Source organism: Setaria italica, chromosome IX, assembly GCF_000263155.2.
Source record: "Setaria italica strain Yugu1 chromosome IX, Setaria_italica_v2.0, whole genome shotgun sequence".
Classification (NCBI taxonomy): Eukaryota; Viridiplantae; Streptophyta; class Magnoliopsida; order Poales; family Poaceae; genus Setaria; species Setaria italica.
In genome coordinates this window covers 54,715,076-54,726,237 of record NC_028458.1, presented here as the reverse complement: position 1 = coordinate 54,726,237, position 11,162 = coordinate 54,715,076, and the positions used below count along the sequence as shown (strand labels likewise).

The 11,162-nt window shown below is 41.8% G+C and overlaps 1 protein-coding gene across 1 annotated transcript; it reads left to right on the top strand.

Moving 5' to 3' along the window:
• Positions 1 to 1,853: 1,853 nt before the first annotated feature.
• LOC101776355 (phosphoinositide phosphatase SAC2) lies at positions 1,854 to 9,123 on the top strand. Its single transcript, XM_004985419.4, has 16 exons — positions 1,854 to 2,392; positions 3,075 to 3,279; positions 3,375 to 3,540; positions 4,159 to 4,381; positions 4,979 to 5,055; positions 5,204 to 5,391; positions 5,472 to 5,566; positions 5,739 to 5,872; positions 5,977 to 6,090; positions 6,324 to 6,639; positions 7,032 to 7,153; positions 7,279 to 7,389; positions 7,818 to 8,000; positions 8,090 to 8,248; positions 8,335 to 8,416; positions 8,554 to 9,123. Exons 1-16 carry the CDS (start codon positions 2,333 to 2,335, stop codon positions 8,662 to 8,664), a joined length of 2,346 nt encoding a protein of 781 aa, XP_004985476.1. The 5' UTR covers positions 1,854 to 2,332; the 3' UTR covers positions 8,665 to 9,123.
• Positions 9,124 to 11,162: the final 2,039 nt, after the last annotated feature.

Genomic DNA, 11,162 nt, shown 5'->3' with positions numbered 1-11,162 from the left:
AGTATTAAAGTCTGACTCAAAGGCCATGCACTGACAGAGGCTTAGAACGTCTTCAATAAATATGATTACTCTTTCATGCTCATTTTTGGGTCAAGGGTGATAAATTCATCTAAGTTTATTGAATACCCTTAATGTTTATAACTGGGCTTTTGACAGAAATTAATCTAGGATTGGACCCCTAGAAAATTTCTAAGAAAGCTTTGTGAGAAAGCTGTGCATTATGCACAAAACACTAAGGGATTGCATGCTCATGAATTAAGAATCTTATAGCCATAAGGTTGTTGGTTATTCAGGTGCTAATTTTGCAAGGAGTGTTGATATTAGAAATTCCACGTGAGTCTTCACTCTTGCTTGAGTCTGGAGGAGTATATTGTGGAAGGTTCCAACCAAGCTCACTAAGAAATAATTGATATCTCCATTCTCAGTCGTGACATGTTTCAATCCAAATCAAAAATTAATTTCAGCATGAGACCAATTTAATTTCAGCATGAGACCAATTTAATTTACTAGATAATTTCTTTAGCTTAAGAAATTGATCCCGGAATTACTATAAGAAGTGCAACTTAACTTTGCCATAAGAAGTGCAATTTAGTTTTGAGTAACATGTCTAGTGGTACCGTCTAACGCATGACATTATGAAAGAAAGATCCAGAATCATATGTTAAATATAGTATAATGTTTAAGCTCATGCTCTAATGATATAAGTCGATGCTCAACGTATAAGTGTTAAGGGTTGAACATCACTCGGGTCATATTTTCCTAACTAAAGACTTGTCTCAATTTATGCCGACTTTATGAATTGTGACAACTGATAATTAAGATCTTAAATCCTTGATTCTAGACACATGTTTATTTTCTTATTACTAAATGCGCATGATGAAATTGAAAACAATTTGCACAGAAGGACCATAAGTAAGAAGGTCATCTCCCATTATATGAATAAGCGACTATCCAATAGAAGTAGATTAACATATTGTGGGCAATGAAGTTGCAATGATGTTTTGTTAACTATTATGACACGTTACCTCGTATGTTTTTTACTATGAGTAGAACTTATGATGATAAGCCTTACGATCAAGAGAGAGAATATTGAAATTGATCGTGGCTTAGGAGGCTAACTACCTAACTACCACCCTGTTGTCCTGATCAAGGGCAACAAACTGATATAAAGGTCAGGTCCAAGGGCAGACGTGCTATAAGAAGGACCCTTGAGTCCAAACGTGATTATGTGAGGAGGTCTCCTAATCCTAGCAGCACATCGACGCACTTGAAGGCCTCCGCCGACCACTATCCCCAGTGATGGTATTTCTCGTCTGGAGATCATCCTCACCACGCCTGCTCCCTCGAGTAGGCACGGGTCGCCAGCAGCCTTAAGAGTATCTACTAATCCCATAAGTAAGTGTAATTAAGTTCTTATTAATTGAATTCTTAGGTGTTCATATTATTAGGATATGAGATCCCAATCAGAAGTGTTATTACGGATGAGCTGCTGCTCCACGAGCGGCGGCGACGGTCTCCTCCGCGACACCTTCGGTACGCCCTTGCCTCGTCCCGTGCTGCCTCGAGGGGGCTCTGCTCGACCACGCTTGCTGCTGCCTGGCTCGCGAGCTGGCTTCTCTGCTCGTTTCATAACGAGCCGAGCCGAGCTAGCTCAGCTACACCGAGCCGAGCCAGCTCGCTATCCACCCCTACCCGCAGCAGGGCCGAGCCAGCACCAAAAGATACCAAGAAAGATACTGTTCCTTCAATGATTAGACGGTTTTGCCCCGGTTGCCCGGCCACTTCGCTCGCCGTTGCGTGGTGTTTTTGTGGACGACGCCGTCGTCGCCATCCAGCCAGCTTCATGTGGCTCTGCGCTGCCCCCCTCCTCCCTCCCTGCCCCTCCAGAAAAGTCCATTCTTTACTCCGAGTATTTAGCCTCGCCTATTGCTGACACAGCTCTCCCGCGGGCGTTGTCTGCGTGGAATCCTCCGTTCCATTCCACAACAAATCTCTCGCTGCCGAGCCCAGGGAAAGGAAATCTCCTCTTCTTTGTGTTCGGTTTTGCATCGATTTGTTTGGTTTCCGGGTCTTGCGCTCTGCGCAGATCCAACGGTGGGGGAATCTCTCGTTGTGGGGGGTTGAATTGGATCGATTTCGATTCGTTTGTTGGCGTTCTTGATCCGAAAGGTGTGAGATTTGATTGGGTTCTCTCTCCTGGAGCATTTGTGTTTGTAAGCGACAAGGATGCTCTACTTGAAGCAGCCGACGAGGAGCTGAACAACTACAGGGAGTCTTTGGTTTTTTACAATTTCTCGGTCAGGACCTGGTGTTTGTTTGTCGATCTGATCCGATGGAGGCTATGACGGGTGGTAAATTCCTGCAAAAGTTTCGGCTCTACGAAACCAGATCGGTACGGATCTCCTGCAAATCCTGTTTCCTCAGTACTCGCTTGATTTGGTTTCAATTGCAGGTTCTCCGAACTTGAGATCTCTATATATTAGTAAACACGCTGTGCTTGACTTTGTTACAATGGGTTTGTGTTTTTTTTGGGTAAAATGGTTGATTAAGTTCTTGTGCGATTTAATGCTTGAACCGCGTGATGGGTGTACTTTATGATAGGTTCGGTTCAAATAGGTTACTGGAAAGGGTAAAAGGCTGCAAAAAGTAGACGAATATCCTTTTGTTTCTTTTGCATAGAGGCAAGGGGATGAAAACAAAAAGGCTGTTCCTTTTTTTTTTGTTATTTCTATACAGTTGTTTCAGGCAAGTTAAATCGTTTGCTGGAATGATGTTTCAATTTTACTATTGTGTACAGTGGCTCCTGATGCGTAACAGCCTTCTGCTTATAATATAAGCTTTCAGCTACTGATTGTGTATGCTCAAGTTTCTTTTCTCAAGTTTCAAGGATAACTAGCTCGATTTAGAGATGAAGATTTAGATACTGGTACATTAGGCAATAGGTGTTGTTCAATATTTGTCCTTAGCATACTGTTCCATTGATTTACTGGAGATAGTTTTGATGTTGAAACTCACAAGCATTTTATCTAATGTCCAACTGTTGTTGTTAATATGTGTGCGCCTTTTTGGTGTAGAAATTTTACCTTATTGGAAGAGACAAGAGCAGGGCTCACTGGAGGGTCTTAAAGATTGATCGGATGGAGTGTACTGAGCTGGGTGTCGAGGAGGATCCAACTATTTACACGGAGAGTGAATGCCAAGAACTGCTTTGGCGGATTCATGAGGGGAATAGGTTGACTGGTGGACTGAAATTTGTCACAAAATGCTATGGAATAGTTGGTAATGCAACATAAACTGGCACTCCCTGAACATATCAGTTGCAACTCTCTAGCTTGTCTCTTCAAATTATAACATTTAATTCTTTGCTTATTCAGGTTTTGTAAAGTTTCTTGGTCCTTATTACATGGTTGTAATAACCAGGAGAAGGAAAGTTGGCACAATATGCGGCCATGAAATCTATTCCATTGGCAAGAGTGAAATGATCACAATTCCAAGTGTTATAGTCTGGCCCAACGTGGCTTATTCTAGGGATGAGAACAGGTCTTTTATTTTTTCAACATGTAAATATTGTGTACTGCCTGTTGTAATTCCATTATTGGTTCTTAACAAAAATGCCAGCTTGCATTCTAGCGTACATTTTCTAGCTTTCTTATTAATTTATCTCATTGTTTACCCTTTTTTCCACGTATTTGAATTTTGAGCTCGTTTGGTTGCTATGTTGTGTTGAGACACAATTTTGGTGTCGATGCATCTTTCCCCCTTGTTGTACTGTTTTGCATTAAATTGCATGATGACATACTAAGCTCTCTTCATTATTTATGGGGATCCCTTATTTATGTTCCAGTAGAGCATGGGGAAATCTGCATGATGTTGTTTGATTGTACAGCGATAGAGTAATATTTGTTCACATCTCTCTTATGTGTATAAATTTTCCTGTTGAGAAACAATATCCATCCAACTCATATAGCCAGTATACATAATGGGAATTCTTGCAGTTCTGAGCCTTGTGTAAGGTGTTCATGTGGTTGGAGGTATATAGAAAAGTTTCAAATTTTCTTGCTCCAGTAGCATTCTACTTGTAATATTCATTTTCAGATATACACTACAAGTTTCAAATTTTCTGAAGTGATTTATGTTCTCGTCTCTCATTTTCTGTAGATATAAGCGCCTACTTTGCTCGGTTGATCTTTCAAAGGATTTCTTCTTCAGCTACTCTTACAACATCATGCGCAGCCTTCAGAAGAACATAACTGAGAAGAATACTGGACAGGTTGTTTATGAAACAATGTTTGTATGGAATGAATTTCTGACACGAGCAATTCGGAATCATCTCAAGAATACCAGTTGGACTGTTGCCTTAGTCCATGGATTTTTTAAACAGGTATGTTCTTTTTGGGACAACTAAGTTTAAAGTTCTTTTGTTAGTGTGTTAATTGATCCCTCCTTTAAAATTCTGATTAATGAGCTTATCCGAATCACCAGTACTGTCTATTCATCATCGAAGACCACAAGTAGGGCTGCTGCTAACTCAATGCCACCCAACTAACTTAGGCGTTTCACTCCACGTCTCATGACCTGATATATAGTGAAAGCTTGAATAAAGGGTTTGCAAAGGCATGGCTTTGTATAACCTGCTGACATTTTTCAGTTTGAGCTGCTTGAGGCTTTCCTGAGTCGAACATTTGCTCGTAAGTCTCAGCAGACTGTTATTGTTTTTGTTCAGTTCTTCTAATTTATCTTTTGTATGTTGCTGATACAGAGTAACATCATATAGTCTGGACAGTTTAATTGTTTTCCCCTAATGCTTAGTTATGAAATTCATTGCTATATTTTTTCTGTTTTAACATTCCTTAGCAAGTAAGTGTTGGGCACTGTCTCTTGATCCTAGTTCAAGGACCACAAAAGCATATCGTAAAATTGGCATTACAAACCATGTGCTGTAGGAAGACATGCTAATACACTTGTTTTGGTTTGGCAGTCGAAGCTCTCAGTATCCGGGAAGGATTTTTGGTTGACACTTATAGCTAGGCGCTCGCGCCATTTTGCTGGAACGAGGTTTTTGTTACAACTTCTAAGCCTTTAGATTTATAGTTTAATTTAGATAAAAATTACATTTATAAGTAGCCAATTCCACATTCCTTTCATCTCAACAGTAGTTTGTTAACCACTTTCTGCATACTTCTTTGTTCATTTTGAATTTTAGATTCTTGAAACGGGGTGTGAATGAAAAGGGCAGGGTCGCCAATGATGTTGAGACTGAACAGATTGTTTTTGAAGACACATCTGATGGAATCCCAAGTCACATGGCTTCTGTTGTACAACATAGAGGATCAATACCTCTTGTCTGGTTTCAGGAAACTTCAAGACTTAATATTAGACCAGATATTATTTGTAAGTTCTTCCACTAAATTCGTTATGAGTTTGTATCTTGGACTGTCTCACCTGATATTCCAACTGCCTTGCTGTTGCAGTAAAAGCCGATGTGGACTACAAGGCGACTCGTCTTCATTTTGAGAACCTTGCACTTAGATATGGGAATCCAATAATCATCTTGAACTTAATAAAGGCAAGTGCAACATCAATGTTGTTCATACTTTGACATGAATGATGTGTCTTGTCTTCAGCTTATATTGTCACTCACTTCTACATCTAAGAGTTTATTCGCCAACTTGACAGCCTTTTGCTCTTTGTTATAAATCTGAATATTCCCTTTGGATCCATTAATTGTCTTTTATCAGACCCGCGAGAAGAAGCCTCGTGAATCTTTGCTCCGTGCAGAATTTGCTAAGGCTATCCATTACATTAATAAGGGGCTAACAGAGGACAAGCGTCTAAAATTTTTACACATGGATTTGAGTAAGCTTTCTCGAAGGTAATTTATTGTATTCCAAGCGAATCTTTTGTAAGATCTCCCTTGATATGTTAGTGGATTATCTTGTAAGTACCTTAATGCGAAGTACTAAATGCTGCTTCCAGGAAAGGTACCAATGTGCTTGCACTGTTAAACAAGGTGGCATCGGATGTGTTGGATCTAACTGAATTCCTCCACTGCAAAATAAGTACATCAGCCAAATCTGAGGATGCCACAAGGTAGCTTCTGGTCTAAAGTTTACTAAGAGAACTTTTTCTTAGGAAACCATAACATGTAGCTGACAAATCATAGGATGTTACAGTTCCCTAAATTTCTTAAAGAATATACACCTTCACCAAAATTTGATTTTTACAACATATTTTTCCAAGTCTTTATGTCGAATTAATATATTAGAAATCACATGTCTTTTGTCTATTTGTAAGTCCTAATACCTTTTATCCATTTATTACAGTGGCGAAAGAACTGTTACCAAACCACATGATGACAAAAGTAGCAGCGTGCAAAGCGAATGCGTAGCTAAGTTGGTACCTATTTTGTTACAGAAGGGTGTCCTCAGGACAAATTGTATAGACTGCTTGGACCGCACAAATGTTGCACAATTTGCATACGGTTTAGCTGCTTTAAGGCGTCAACTTCATGCGCTGGGGCTTACTGAAGCACCTAAAATTGAATTGCATGCTCCTCTGGCTGACGATCTGATGGATTTCTATGAACGAATGGGTGATACATTAGCTATTCAATATGGTGGTTCTGCAGCTCACAACAAGGTATCTCATATTATATTAGCTTACTCCGGAAATATTTCACTACCGAAGAGTACAACTCATAATGCTGTGCTTATTTCTTTTCTAACTGTAAACACCTTAAATCTATGGCATCTGAACACTTTGAAAGATGCGTAAAATGCTCTGAATGACGTGAATACTTTCTTCCAAAGTGATTCTGCTGTATCCGAGATAATAGTCAACTTGTTGTAAAAAGATTCCCAACTGTTCCAAATTGCTTGCTTGACTTACTCCCTCCGGTCAGGAATATTTGACGTTCCTGGCCAGAGGAATGAGGTAGCAGCAAGTAAAAAAATATTGGTCTGAACGTCATCTATTAAGGTCCAGAGGTAGTACATCAGTCTAAATTTCCATGTTACTCATATGTGCCACAGATCTTCTGTGAGCAAAGAGGCCAATGGAAGGCAGCAACCCAATCTCAGGAGTTCCTTCGAACCCTTCAACGCTACTACAATAACGCCTACACTGATCATGACAAGCAGGATGCTATAAACGTGTAAGCTTCTCAATGTATTGCAAAACAATATTATTTAGAAATGATGGAACCAATGGAAAGCACTGACATTTATGTGTTATATTTGCGCTTACCACAAACTGGTTTATCTATCCTAAAACATGCAGGTTCTTAGGTCATTTCCAACCTCAACAAGGGAAACCTGCATTATGGAAGTTGGACTCCGATCAGCATTACAACATTGGGAGGCAAGGAACTTTAAAAGAAGAGATTGCAAGGTGCAGATTATAAGCTTCCAATACTTTTTCAAATGGCTATATTTATACTCAGCTTTTTATTTATACGTTTGACATTTTAATATGATGGTTTACCACTTACTGCAAATTCTTTTCTCTAGCTGTGAAAATAGCAGATTGTCTCATGAAAATGTAGCAGGGTTGTCGATATACACCTTATTTCAAAGTGCAAATTCATAGGCTTAGAGCAACAAAGCTTACAAATGACTATACAACTGATGTATTAATAGAATAATAGGAGAGCAATGGGCATTGTTTGAAATTGCAAAATTTGGGGCAACAAGAACTTAGGACAACAAAAACTAGATATTTCAGCAGTCTAGACTGGCCGGTAGTTCTGTCAATTGTACTATTCTTGTATTGATTCTTCAGACTCTTCTAATTTAGTAATCCTCATCTCGCTACATCAGATCATTCATAAAGAGGTCGCTATCAGATGGTAATATTTTGTTGGAGAACAGCCTACCTGTATCTAACTGCAATAGTGGAGAAAACAACACTGCGTTGCTTCCTATGCAACAGCTGGATGATATTAGAGAGCCTTCTGATTCTGCACCAGATATCTCCATATGTGAACCTAACCCATGCTCCAGGTGCGTCTATCCTTACACGAAATTGGAGGCTACTGGAAAACTTGTTCGTTCCATGAATTTAATATTAACCGTGTTTTCTATATATTCAGTATGAACTATGGCACAGTGCCTGCAAGGCACTCCATGTCAGAAGAGCGGCAGAGTTATCTGAAAAGATTAGGTTACCCTGAGTTGCATTCCTCAAATTTTCTTGATCTTGATTTGTTGTCATCTTCGGGGAATTCCTGTGATGAGGAAGTTTTTGAGAGGTAACATTTGCTGCCACTAGTTTTCATATCCTACCACTCTCTTTGCATTGTTAGGGTGTTCCAATTTTTCAAATCGTGATTTGCAGGTCGTCGCTGATCAATTCGCCTATGGATGAGATCAGTGTAGAATCATCTACGTCTTATAGCGAACAAGGACACCTCGATGAGGTTAGCCTTGTTATTAAACCTTTCCTTAAGCTATCTATCTGAACGTGGCAATGAGAATTATAAGCAACTGGGCTTACTGTTGCACTGCTTTCCCTTATATCCGAATTTCATGGCATGAACTTTTTTCAATTTTGCAGGGAAGGGATGACACGGATCTGTCTCGTTCGAGCAGCCAGCTCTCAGACACTAGGGACTATTCTGACCGCTTCGCGCACTGGGTTGCTAATGGAGGCATGCTTTGCTACTAGGTGGCGAACTTTTTGTCTCGGTGACAACTCTGTAGGAATTTTGAGCAGCAGGAAATGGCTGACGGCTAGAGCAGATCAAATGGCTGATGGCTAGGCGCATCTGCCTGCATAAGAGATGAGACTGAAGAGATGGCGGCCATGGGAGAAGCCTCGCACCATCGTGGTTGTGATCACTGGAAGTAATCAGAGGAGATGGCGGCGGCTGGGTTGGGTACAGGATTCAATTTGCTGTGGTGAAGAATTTGACCATAGCTTAGACAATAAATAGGCCAAAGTATATCTGATTCTTTTAGCTTAGCTTACATTTTCCCTTTCTCCATAGAAATTATGAAAAAAATATAAAAAAGTATTTTTTAAAAAAAAGAAGAAAAAAGGTGAAAAAAGAGCACTGTTGTTGTAAATAGTATGTTACAGAAATAGAAATATTTGCTGCTTATATCAGTTCAATTTCGGAGGCCTCTGTTTGTCTGTTTCCGTTTGTATTGTTCTGGTACGCATCCATCTGATGCTATGGCGCGTTGTTACGCGTCAGAGAGCTCATGAGCTGCGGCGTCGTGCACGCACATCGCTTTTCGCACGTACGGTGCTTGTCACTGCCAGTGTCCGTGCGTTGCAGGTTCTCCCATTGTAAGATTTCTTCTTTTAGACACGCTGCAGATTTTGTGGACATACATTTGAAACCCGACTGTGCTTGTGCATCTATCAACTTTTTAAGTTGAAATTCAACCGAGACGGGGCGCGCGAACGGCGAATCCGTGACCCGCCTCGCAAGGACAAAACAGATGCAGGCAGACGCCGCCTCATGTTCTATTTAGCAGAAATTCATGGGCAGCGGCTCAATCACGGACACATGTAGATGACGGTAATTATTTTTTATTCCAAGGTAATTTTCTTTCGCCGTCAATACCTTCTGTTGTTTTCGCACCTGATGAATAAAGCTAAATGGAAACTGGCAAAGTAGGTTGGGTTTTGTTATTGGAGACCATTCTGGTCAGGTATAATGGCTGCTGATTACTCAGCATGCTGAAGCTCTTGCCTGTTTGAAAGGAATGGAGCATGCTGCTTCCCTGGGAATGGAACGGGTGATTCTTGAGTCTAATGCCGCTTCTGGCATGAGGTCGATCGTCGAGTCTGATCTAAATAGATCATGCCTTGCAACATGCTACAGAGAGCTAAAGGCTAGGGAAATTAGTGACTTCTATGCTTGTTTTTTTTTTTCTGTATTACCCTAGAACCTGTAATTATGTACTGTAGCTGATACCCAACAAGTACGTGAGGTCCATGGCGCTGGTGCGCGGCACGGCAAGCTTTTCTGCGGCTGCAGCGACAGCAGCATTCAGTTATCTGCTAGCTGCTGAAATCTTCAGAAGCAGCGCATCCATTTCAAGTGGAAGCTACTAGAGGCACGGATGATGGATGGCATTGACTGAATGTGATCGACGATGACAGGAAATCGATCTGGCGAGTGGCACGCTGGGTGTAATCCAGTCCGGCAGCAAGAGGATTGCTCTGCACCGGCCGGAAGCACTCCTTCCATGGACGGCACGTCGTTAAGGTAAAGCTACTGAAACGAACTGAACAGTGAACACTTGCATCAACTCAATCTTCAGGTTTCTGACGGCTGCGGCGGCACGCAGGTGTGTAACTGTCGCAAACTACAAGCTGGTCGGGTCGATGCCGTCGTCGATGGAGGCGCGGTCGCTGGTGGCCAGCGCGGACCTCATCTATCTAGGATCCAGGAACGGGGCCGTGGAGATCTGGTCCAGGGAGAAGCTCACCAGGACGGGCTATACCAGGACCGGCACGCTGCGTCCAGTTCCGGGAGGAGACGCCGCCGCCGGGACCGACCGCCAGAGCTCAACCGCAGGTTCTCGCTCGGCTCGGATGCGCGCGGTGAATCGCGCGTCAAGCTGCCGGAGCAGAGCAGATTATTGGAGATATCGTCAATAATTTACAAAAGGATCGCCAATTTGGATCGCGATTAATAATCGCTATCCAAACCAAGGGTTTTTTGAAATTTATTTGAGTCGAATTTATGAAAGGACCCCCAATTTTGAACAAGAGGTTCTTATGAAATTTATTTAAGTCAAAATTTACAAAAGGATCCTTTAATAATCACGATCCAAACCACGGGACAATTCGAAAATCTTCCAGGCCAACGCCGGAGCAGCCGATGAACCCGAGGTGCCGCCGGCGACCTCCGCTAGCCCCATCACCATCGATCCCCGCGACCCACGGCCTATTCCCCGACCCGGTGCCGCCCACGCTCCCAAATCCTCCGTAGATTATTGGAGCGAAACGTCGCACACTCATAGAAAGGAATAACGAGCGGACATGAGAGGAAGAAGATGACTCCAGTGCCGTTGGATGCAAATCGCATGGCTGAAAAAAAAATTTGAGTGCTAGGTACCCGAGAAACACTCGGATGCCCAGTAGACACTCCCGTTTGCAGCTTGTTGGAGCCCATTTAGCTGCAGAACGTAATTGATGCCAGATGC

Coding starts and splice junctions, on each gene's coding strand:
- LOC101776355 (XM_004985419.4), top strand. CDS start 2,333: ATGGAGGCTATGACGGGTGGTAAATTCCTGCAAAAGTTTCGGCTCTAC. Junction 3,541..4,158: donor TATTCTAGGGATGAGAACAG/GTCTTTTATTTT, acceptor CATTTTCTGTAG/ATATAAGCGCCTACTTTGCT. Junction 8,001..8,089: donor GAACCTAACCCATGCTCCAG/GTGCGTCTATCC, acceptor CTATATATTCAG/TATGAACTATGGCACAGTGC.